This window comes from Ruditapes philippinarum, unplaced genomic scaffold, assembly GCF_026571515.1.
Source record: "Ruditapes philippinarum isolate M1 unplaced genomic scaffold, ASM2657151v2 ctg10205_1_1_1_1, whole genome shotgun sequence".
Classification (NCBI taxonomy): domain Eukaryota; kingdom Metazoa; phylum Mollusca; class Bivalvia; order Venerida; family Veneridae; genus Ruditapes; species Ruditapes philippinarum.
The window spans coordinates 36,411-48,212 of record NW_026861011.1 but is presented as its reverse complement, the minus strand read 5'-3'; the positions used below and the strand labels follow the sequence as shown (position 1 = coordinate 48,212).

The window sequence follows — 11,802 nt, the reverse complement described above, 5'->3', positions numbered from 1 at the left end:
AGTTATTGTGCTCCGACCCATACAAAAAAATTCATAATTACAACTAAGAAAGAGATAATTTGAGTTCTACGCTTGCCTAATTCTGATATTTTGAGCCATAACTTTTTTCACTCTAAAACACAAGTGACGCTTAGATTGTAGTCCTAGTAAAATTAACCATTATCTAAATATCCTGTATTTCTGTTGTGTCAGAAGCTTACATATACTATTTTAAAAAACTTGACCATTCTTCAAAAGGTAATAGTTTTTTTTGTATTTAATGGTCATTACACTTAAATTTACGCTCCCCGTTTATAACATTTTTGTCCGTTTTTTCGGAGAAATGACGTTTATTGTTATTACTTTTGCATCAATATGGACGGATCAACTTTTTTTGACACTGGTGTAATTTTTATTAGTTTGAGAGTATACTTTCCGTTACATGGCTTAGAAAACTAAGTTGTGTCTCGGTTGTCTTCTTACCTTGTTCCCTTTGCCCAGTTGCTGCGCCAATGGTTCCGCTTTTGTTTGTTGTTTATGGGTGTCACAGGCGGTGGTGAAAGAGCCCTAGCCGGACGTGTAGGCGCTCTTGGTGTGGGTCGTTAAGTGGCGTGTTAGCCAGAGGTGTAGGAAACCGTTGGTGTGGGTGGTAGGTGCTTCTTTGCGTGGATATAGGTTGGCCCATTAGGCCGTAAGGTGTAGGAGCCCTTTTGCGATGTGTTTTAGTGCTCTTGGGGCGGTGGAAAATGTAGGTGGCCGTTAGCTGGCAGGCGTAGGAGAACCCTTATGGCGTTGTTTGGATGTCTCTTGGCGTTAGATGTAGTTTGGGTAGCCGGAAAGGTGTTTAGGTGCTACTTTGGCTTGGATGGTAGGTAGTAGCGTACCCGGAGGTGTAGGAGCTCTTGGTGTAGATGTAGGTGCTCTTTGGGTGGATGTTAGGTGGCGTTTTTAGCCGGAGGTGTAGGGTTGCTCTTGGCGTTGGATGTAGGAGGCGAAGCCGGAGGGAAAGGAGCTCTTGGCTCAGATGTAGGTGCTCCTTTTGGCGTGGATTTAGGTTGCAAAGGGGCCGGAAGTGTAGGTGCTCTTTGGTGTGGATGTAGGGGGGGGGAGTGCGTAGCCGGAAGTGAAGGTGTTCTTTTGCTCGGATGTAGGTGCTCTTGCAGTGTTGGATGTAGGGTGGCGTACCCGGAAAGGTGGTAGGTGGCTCTTTGGCGTGGCATGTAGGTGGCGTAGCCCGGAGGGTGTAGGTGTCTCTAGCGGTGGGATGTAGGTTTGGCTAGTTGGAGGTGTAGGTGCTCTTGGCTTGGATGTAGGTTGGCGGAGCCGGAGGTGTAGGTGCTCTTTAGCATGGAATTGTAGGGTGGGCGTAGCCGGAAAGGTGTGAGGTGCTCTTGGCAGGTGGAAATTGTAGGTGCTCTTACGTGGATTGTAGGTTGGCGTAGCCGGGAGGTGTAGGTGGCTCCTTTGGCGTGGATTGTAGTTAGCGGTAGCCGGAGGTGTAGGTGCTCTTGGCGGATGTAGGGTGGCGTTAGCCGGAGATGTAGGCGCTCTTAGCTTGGATGTAGGTGGCGTAGCCGGAGGTGTAGGTGCTGCTTTGGCCAGCTCTTGATTGTTGGGTGGTTAGCCGGAGAATGTAGGTGCTTCTTTGGCCCACGGATGTTAGGTGGCATAGCCGGGAGGTGTAGGTGCTTCTTTGGACGGATGTAGGTGGCATAGCCGGAGGTGTAGGAGATCTTGGCGTGGATGTAGGTGGTTCTTTGGCGTTTTATGTTAGTAGGCGTAGCCGGAGGTGTAGGTGCTCTTGGCTTGGATGTATAGTGGCGTAGCCGGAAGTTTAGGTGCTCTTAGCATGGATGTAGGGGCGTAGCCGGAGGTGTAGGTGCTCTTGGAGTGGATGTAGGTGCTCTTGACGTGGGATGTAGGTGGGCGTAGCCGGAGGGTGTAGGTGCTCTTGGCGTGGATGTAGTAGGCGTAGCCGGAGGTGTCGGTTCTCTTGGCTTGGATGTAGGTGGCGTAGCCGGAGGTGTAGTGCTCTTTAGCTTGGATGTAGGTTGGCGTAGCCGGAGGTGTAGGTGCTCTTGGCGCTGATGTTGGTGGCGTAGCCGGAGATGTAGGTGCTCTTGGCACGGATGTAGGTGGCATAGCCGGAGGTGTAGGTGCTCTTGGCACGGATGTAGGTGGCGTAGCCGGAGGTGTAGGAGATCTTGGCGTGGATGTAGGTGCTCTTGGCGTGGATGTAGGTGGCGTAGCCGGAGGTGTAGGTGCTCTTGGCACGGATGTAGGTGGCATAGCCGGAGGTGTAGGAGATCTTGGCGTGGATGTAGGTGTTCTTGGCGTTGATGTAGGTGGCATAGCCGGAAGTGTAGGAGTCTTTGGCGTCGGTGTAGGTCCCCTTAAAGGGGTTGTTGGTGTTATTGTCGTGGGTGAAGGATCTATTGTCTTGGGTGAAAGGGCTATTGCTGTGGGGTATGTGGCATAGGAGCAGGTCTGGGTGCTGCTGACGTAGATGAAGGTTGCCTAGGTAGAGGTGTACCAACCGAAGACATTATCGGCGTGGCTTCCCTTGGTATAGTTGTTGGCCGCCTATTACGTAGCGACGGTTGGTCATGATCCTCAAACTTGACAGGTCCTTTCGTCTTTTGAGTCGATCGTCTTATATTCTCTAAATATAAAAAATAAAAACCTTTTGGTTAAAAAGCATTCATTTCTATAATTTTTACTGTAAAACATGAAAAACATGACTTTTGCCAAAACGTAGGTAATTGGTAGAAAAAAATAGTAACATTTACCAAAAAAGTAGGAATATATAGCTGTCTTACCTAATTAAATACATAATGATTTGTATTCTTTGATTTTATTAACCTAACAATTGCAAAACTGATTTCATGGTCAATGCACACAATTTATCAATCTTCGAAAAATTTCGTGAGATGCACGCAGTAAGATGTGATTAAAGATGATTTGTTTCTATGAAATAATTTTCTGACCTCTATAGCTCAATAGAGTAAACTACCGGTTTATAATTTCTTAATGTCCTATGTGTCTTAAGATCCATTTGTTTTCTTATTTATAACTATTTTCAACATTATTGAATGTATGATATTTTTGGATTTTTTATTATGTTTTGCACTCACTTATTTTGGTAAAGGCTATATTCTCTTGAATAACATGATTATAGAATTAATATTCAGATTTGATTCTGAATTGAAATCAATAGATGTCATTTCAGTGCTGTAAAAGACTATGCAAAACGAAACAAATCAGTGTTTCTAAGTTGTTCAATATCAGTGTATACAATTTTGCAAGCATTTGGCCATTTTCATTAAGATATAAATCAAAAATAAATTGTTACCGTGGATGTGAAGAGAACCCATACAAGCTAGTGTGACTTTTACCCGACTGTCACAGATAACGTGAAATAGCATGTTGGACAGCCAGCAAGGTCTTGTGCTACAGGTGAAAGATTCTTACAATCCTGAATTGATACTTAACACAGATTTATAAGTACAATTATGTTTGCAAATTTGTTGAGTGCTTAAAAAGTAGGAATTCAAAACAAAAGTGAGATTACAGTAGGAAAAAGAAGGGACACTTATTAAAGTAGGATATAAATCAATAATAGAAGGGACACTTATTTAAGTAGGATATAAAAGTCTGCAGAGTCCCTCAGAACTGTTGGAGCCCTCGCCCTACCGGGCTCGGCCACCAACCGTTCCTCGGGACTCTGCAGACGTTATAACACGGAAAAACGTGCGTTAACCCTATAATATTCGTGAATTCGATTCTACTCCAAAATTCAATGACAACTGTTTGGTTTATTTGTGACATGTAAATTAAGTAATGTAGCAGAGGTGTTGGGTAATCAAAAAGCGAAAGATATTGAAAGAGTGCAGTAAAGGTTTTGTAAAAGACTTCTTACTGCTAAAATGCCAGTGTGTTATGATTCTGTATATGGAGAGTCAGGTTGCTATCCACTTTAGATTAATCGTCTTGTAGAGATATTCAAGTTCTAAATTACAGACTTAAATACCATAAATTGAATCATCAAGAACGCATGCAGGAAGCTGTCAAATTATGCTACTAATGGTTAAAAGAACTGGGCATATAAGATTAAAGTTTTATTAGGAAACATCGACATGGATATCTTTGGGAAATATACAAGAATGTGATTCCATGTTTTAAAAAGATTGTGATTGACTGTTTTCTTCAGGAATGGAGAAGTGATATAAATGTCAAACGTGTATTATTGGTATATAATATAATAGACAGGACAGTGTCAAATATGATAAAATGGCGAGGAAGCAGACGAATTTCACCTTATGCTTATATGTGCGAGATACAGAGTTGTAAGGAAACGGTATATAATTGAATATAACACACTTCACTCAAATATGTTTAAGCTTAAGGAACTGTTAAGATATGTGAATCATGAGACAATGACACAATTAGTGATGTTTATATAATGTGCTCTTAAAATTTGAGGAAATATGCTACGACAAAATGACTTATCATATACTCTAAATTTCAAGTCGTTTGTCAAATTAAACCTCGGTTACGCGAATGATTTTTATGCCCCCGCCATGTAATGGCCGGGGCATGTAGTGTTACCCTGTTCCGTCCTTCCGTCCTTCCGTCATTCCGTCCTTCCGTCATTCTGTCATTCCGTCATCATCAGTTTCCGTTCATTATCTTAGTAATGGTTGCACACATTCAACTCAAATTTGACATATGGATGTGTCATGAAAAAATACAGGTCAAGTTCGAATTTGGTCATGGTTCGATGATATTTGGCAGAGTTATGCCCCTTTCACTTTGAAATAATATGAAATTTTCAGTTTCCGTTTATTATCTCCCCAACGGTACAACACATTAAACTCAAACTTGACATATGGATATGTCATGAAAAAATACAGGTCAAGTTCGAATTTGGTCATGGTTCGATGATTTTTGGCAGAGTTATGCCCCTTTCACTTTGAAATAATATGAAATTTTCAGTTTCCGTTTATTATCTCCCCAACGGTACAACACATTTAACTCAAATTTGACATATGGATATATCATGAAAAATACAGGTCAATTTGAATTTGGTCATGGTTCGATGATTTTTGGCAGAGTTATGCCCCTTTCACTTTGAAAATAATATGAAAATTTCAGTTTCTGTTTATTATCTCCCCAACGGTACAACACATTCAACTCAAATTTGACATATGGATAAGTTTTTGGAATGCCCAGGCCAAGTTTGAATTTGGTCATGGTTCAATGATTTTTGGCAGAGTAATGCCCCTTTCACTTTGAAAATAATATGAAATTACAGTTTCTGTTCATTATTTACCCATATGACATATGAATATGTCAAAGGAAGGCGCAGGTCAAGTTTAAATTTGGTCATGGTTCGATGATTTTTGGCAGAGTTATGTCCCTTTCACTTTGAAAATAATATAGATACATCTTAGGAATAAGCAGTTTAAGTTTGAATTTGGTCATGGTTCAATGATTTTGGACAAATTTATCTTTCTTGAATGTTGGAAAAATTTTGAACTTTCAGTTTCAGCACTCATACTTTTGTGGAAATGTATGTAGCCATTATTTTGGCTACAAATATGAAATATGCTTTTTCAACTTTCCAGAGTTTTTAATGTAAAATGAATCAAGGTGTATCTTACGGACATAAAAATCCAATAAATATTGTTCCCAATCTAACCTACTGACTTCTTGAATAATTAAACCTGTCTTATTATTAAATCCCTTTGTAAAACAAAACTTAAACAAAATTCAACTGCTGTTGTTATTAACGGTTTCGATAAAGGTAGCCCCAACACAACCCGCCCAAAGTCAGGACGGGTCCTCTTCCAGTACTTATCATGTGTTACCCAAGCAAATTATATATAATACAATGTCATATAAAAAGAGGGTATTCCTGCAGTCCAGATATTATTCACGAGGGACCAACTTCATTTGATTCATCGAAATGTGCATCGATTAAAAAGATCTGTTGATTTCCGGTAAACATAATTAAGCCAAATATTGAACAGTAAATTTTACAAATTTAAGTATGAACTAGTATTGAACAAAATTGAAAAGCTATTAGACCCTTATACAGTTCTTTTCAATTCATGCATTGTCATTTGATGTAGTCTATTTTTAGAAATGTTTGTTGTCATGAATATGTAAAAGTCAGCACTAGGATAAAGAAAATAAACAAAAATAAGCTCAAAACATTATTAAATCAAGCAATTGATATGTGATTGAAGTAAACGTAAACGACTTTTTGATCATTGAATATATATCTGTGAATTAGCAAGAGTTGAAGAGGATAATGATCAATGCGCATGTAGTTTTTCATGTCACGGGGTGAGAAAGATGTGCAGCCTGAGCTGGACTCGAGCCCGGGACCATCGGATACCGTTTCATGGCCGTACCGACTAAGCTTTTCGACCTCTTACAATAAAAAGTGAAAAGTTCTGAATAATGCCATGCTCCCCCGCTACGCTGGAATTTCTCTCGGTTACCCACCTTTGGCACCAAATGTCACACGTATATAAAAACCGTGCAGCCTGACAGGGACTCGACAACAAGAACTTGAAAATAGAACTTGAAATACCGTTCTACTGCTCTACTGACTGAGCTATCCGGCCGCTTAAACATACTCTCTACATTGTGAAAAGTTCTGATCAGTGACATCCACGTGTCCATTTGTGGTCCTAATTCAAAATTATATTCTAATTGAAAATAAATGGCCCATAAGATAAAACCCAAACAAATAACCGTTATATTTATATATTTAATGTAATACCCTCATTAGTTTACCTGTATTTGTCTCCACACCAAAAAGGGGGTACTGGTGTCCGAAAATAATGTTTTGTTGTAATCAGACGCACAAAATTCGTTCATAATGAACTAAAAATATCGTTTTAACCTGAGAATAATAGACATATCATAGCCGTTACTTCCTTATTCCCAAATTGTTTTTATTGTATATCTCTGCAAAACCTGATATTCATCATCAGATAAGTTTCTTGATTTGGCTGATATGTTTTCAATCACTATATAGTTCATGTGGCAAGTTTCAAGCTTTACTTGTTGAGGGAGACCTAAAATACCCCACCTTGTATTGCTTTAGGCAAGTGAGTATCATCACTGACGTTCCGTAAGCCAGCTGGATAGATTCAATACATGAAATAAATATCAAATCACCACATCCTTAGTGGGTTTCGAACCCACAACGCAACGTAGTGGGGCAAGTGTTTGATGTTAACGACCATAACAACTCGACCACGGATGTCCCTTATTGTTAAACTTATACGCATTAATATATAAGAAAAAAGAAATCATTTTACCGTTTGGAAAACGTTTTGAGCATGCTATGACCAATCCGACAAAAGCGACGAGAAACGCAATAACAAAGCCAAATGTTTGCGTGTCTATCAAATCCATGGTTCCTGTAGACCTGCAAAAGAAAGATACAATCATAAACGTTAATTCATAAAACAAATGCATTTTATATAATCCTATTGTAATTATACGGTTCCTTTAGCCAAGATATTATTGTAAATTCCGCTAAAACGGTATCATTATTGTTTGCTTTTCTTGCGATCCCTATTGCTCATCAAATACAGAACTTGTTTCTTTTCATTTTTACAAATATTTAATAATAAACGTCTTGATTTGTAAAACCAAATATTTTTAAAAAAGCATAGTTATTAGCTTTTTTTAGGCTAAAATACATATTTAGGGTCCAATTAATATGAGCAGTCATGATAAAAGACTACCCAAGAACGCTACAGACAAAGTTTTGGAAAAGAAGATGTTTAAAGGTTTTTCCTATTTTTTTAGCTCTTTTGACCCCTAAAAGGGGCTCATTGAAATGACAGGAGCAAATTTAAGTGTGATTGTCACAACGATACTACAGACCAAATTTGAAGTAATCTTCTTCAGAGAAGAAGACGATTGTTGACGTATGACGACGGTCGACGGCTGCCCCCCCCCCCCCCCCTTGATACTTATAGCTCACCCTGAATCTTCGGTTCTGGTGAGCTAATAAAGTGCACTTTACAAATTGTAAAAATATATATTAATGTTTATAGATTTGATAGATCATGGATCAGCATGTGGTTATTGAAAAGTAAATGCAATAATTCAAGATGTCACGCCAATGGTATCTATACATAATAGGCTTTTAGAAGTTCACCTGATTAAAAAAGATACTTTCACAAGAGATATGAAACCAAATCAGTACATGTTATAAGAGAATTAAACAATCAACGTGTCATGTTACAACTTACATTTTGATTTAACTATCTAGCTTTGAGTGATATTCGCTTAAGATAAATAAATACAATAATTACATTAAAAAAATTATAAGCTAATAATGCGGCTTTTATACAATTGAGAAACACACACACACGCACACGCTCACGCACGCACGCAAACACTCGCACGCATCTTTATTCAAGAAAGAATGTTGACAAAAGCATAAATATACCGTGCTTCTTCTCTGCATAATCTACTTCATAACTAACGCAGTAGCATGTACAAATAGAAGATAATTGATTCAATTTGGTCATGTGTAACAGCAGTGGTTCGGTAAAATCCTGGTATCCGGTACCCCCCGGGGTCGTATATCAATTGCCGTCAATGGTTAGGCCCTAATCATATTTCAAGCTAAAGTTTAAATCGATATATTTGCCATCATATATATTATAAAATTAATCAATTATATTTTAGTGCCACAAAATACTATAAATATCAAAACCAAAGCAGTTTATTCGTTTCCATCTATGTGAGTCTGTGCGTTCCGGATCACTGGTCGACATACTGACCTGAACAATCATATGGAACTAGAACAAAAACGGATAAAGGAATTTCGTACGATAAAAAAGAAGGTATATCCCGTTGGCGGAAAAGCAAGATGTTTTTCTTCATAACAAGGATGTTAAAATGTGAACATTTTGAAGTGTCATTACCATTTCTTTAAACTATATATAAATGTTTTTGAGGATTACTACGACGGTAGTTTTTCTGTTACCTTCTAGAGTCCTGCTGCTTTAAGCCTTATAATGAAATGCAAAACACAACGTTTGTCTATTTTCATTAAAGCGCGCGGGAAAAAGACGAACTGTAGACAAAATGACGTCAGTCGTTCAACGACTACGAGAACGATGCACAAATAAATGTTATTCAAGTTTATTAACATCATTGCGGTGCCGCTTTTAACTATTACACTCAGAGGCACTGACATTGACATTTTTCTGTATACATAGGTTATTTGTGAACGGATTTTGTTCAAATTTGGACTTTACAAAATTCAACATATCATACATACTACTTGAAATTATATTAACAATTCATTGAAAAAAATAGAAAAAATAGCAAAAGAAATAGGCTACTGTAAAATGAAAAATCACAAAATGACTAAAAATCGTAACACAATGAACAGTCTCTGAATCCCGCTAAAGCTGTATGTTAACCAGCTCAAACACTTTGTATGTCCTCCCAATTGGCTATAACAGCATAAACATATCTAAATAAGGGCTTGCTAGAGTTCCATGCAAATTGGCCGCTTTCTCACACGCTTGTTCAATTCAGCCGACAAGTGTTATGTTTAGATCTGGTGTCTTGGAATGCAGGACTTGATGGAACTCGAGGAAGCCCTTATTCCGGAATTGAGAAATATTCCCCAAGCCTTCACTACGTCATAACCATGAGACAGGTGTTTACACTTTTTTATAGTCATTGGATGACACGGAAAGTATTAGAACTGGTTATTATACGGAATCAGTAGGATTTAAGGACTTTTCATTGTGTTACGATATTTACAGTCATTTTTCATTTTGCAGTAACATATTTGTTTTGTTAATTTCTCTATTTTCTTGTTAATGAATTAGAAGTATAATTTTAGATAAATACGTATGATATGTTGAATTTGTGTATGTTCAAAAACTGATCAAAATCTGTTCACAAATAACCAAGTTATACCGAAAAATGTAAGTGTCGGGTCATAAGTGCCTCTGAGTGTATAGTAACGAAATGATACTGTCATTGAGAAATATGACATTAAGAACAAAACGCAACACTTACTTTTTATACGCACGCGCAGTTAACAGTCTACGATGTATGGTCATTAAATATGAGTCTAAATCTATTTTTAACTTGGAAAATCCAATTTAGCCAGTGAATTTGATACTTCACCCGGTGAATATATATGATTTAATGAATAGTTCAGTTGACTACCGTTTGGACCAATGAGATTGCATCTATATTTAGATCATATAATTAAATACAATATAATACGTGAATCTATCAGAAGTTATTTTGTCACACTTTTGTGCCATAGAACAAGGACTGTTGTTACCATTCAAGAAATATTTGAAGCCATAAACAGCTTATAGGTCGTAAGCCGAAAAGAATCTCTGAGATTGCAGTGTAGTAAACATTCATGGTTCATTATAAACATACTTTAGAAATGTTAATCCTTGCTTCATACATACTTCATACTCGCTTTAAACTAAATTTCTATAATAAAAGGAAATGAAATATGATATTTTCAATACTGGTCTACATTGTATACGTAAAATAAATTAAATAATAACACATCATCAGTGAATCAGATAACACTGATTTCATAATGATATTCATGTTAATTTAGTATTCACTGAAGTGAAAACAAAAGCGATTGTTAAATTGGGGGTTAAAAATTTAAATTTTAAGTCTATGTATTTAAAACTATAAACGTGCCCTTATATTTTTTCCCGGGAAAAAGGGTTTTAAAAATAGTGTTAAGTCTTTTTTAATATACTTTGGGTTTAAAAAATATGTAAATTTTTGATCATTTTTAAAGGGCTTAAAAATTTGCTCAGAAATAATTGTGTTTCTTTTCTTGGGGTTGTAAAGGGCAACAATTTAAAGTTTTTAGGGCATGTGAAAAATTTGGTTTTTGGGGGGCATGTTTAAAAAAATTTGGTTTCCCCTTAAGTGGGGAATAAGCGCTGACCGAAAATTTTTTGGGTCATTAAATTTACCCCAAATTGAAAACCACAGTTTTTTTTTGTCTTCCTTACAGAATCCTTTCTTTATAACTAAAAATTCATTGAAAAAAAAAAAAAATTAAATCCGAAAAATGGCAAAAAAAAATTTTTGGGAACCGGGAGTTCTTTAAAAAATTTTTTTTAGAAATAAAAAAAAAAGGGAATTTTTTGGGATATTTCGGCCATTCCCCTTTTATTTTTTTTAAAATTTTTTGCCAAACCTTTAATTGTTCTTTTGTTTTTTTGGTTGTAATTGGATTTTTAATTTATTTCCTTAACTAACAACAAAAAGAAAAAAATGTTGTTTCTTTTTATCTTGGACTTAAAAAACTTATTTTAAGCCCAAGTTTTTAATTTTCCCTTTTTCCGAAAAAAAATTTCAAGCACACTGTTTTTTTTTTAAATTTTTTTGACACATTTTATAAAAATCTTTGGATTTTTGCGAAAATAAAAAAAAATAGTAAAATTTGGAAACATTAACAATATGAAAAAAGGGAAACAATCTTCAGTCTTTTATTATATGTCTTTTTTAAGAGATTTTTTTCCCCTTTGGGAACCGTGTTTTTTCTAGGGTCAGTGGTTATGTTTTCCCCCCAGTTTTGTCATGGGGACTTTTTGTGTTTCGTTAAAGCCCCACTTTTTCGGGGAAGAGAAATGTCCAAATTGTCCTCATGGTTTTTAAAAATTTTTGTGTTTATGGAATATCAGTTTTTAATTTTTAAAAAGGTATTGAAATTTTTTTAAACTGCTTTTTTGATTTTCCCAAAAGAAATTAAGATTTTTTTTTTTAAAATGTTTT

General features: G+C 36.6%; 1 protein-coding gene across 1 annotated transcript; it reads right to left on the bottom strand.

The window, feature by feature from the left end:
* Window positions 1–1,749: 1,749 nt before the first annotated feature.
* Window positions 1,750–7,466, bottom strand: LOC132714207 (uncharacterized). Its single transcript, XM_060697005.1, has 2 exons — window positions 7,317–7,466; window positions 1,750–2,641 (listed from the first exon to the last, which is right to left on the bottom strand). Exon 2 carries the CDS (start codon window positions 2,329–2,331, stop codon window positions 1,750–1,752), a length of 582 nt encoding a protein of 193 aa, XP_060552988.1. The 5' UTR covers window positions 2,332–2,641; window positions 7,317–7,466.
* Window positions 7,467–11,802: the final 4,336 nt, after the last annotated feature.

What these genes read in the sequence shown, in the direction of transcription:
- LOC132714207 (XM_060697005.1), bottom strand. Translation starts at nt 2,331, where the DNA reads ATGCCACCTACATCAACGCCAAGAACACCTACATCCACGCCAAGATCT.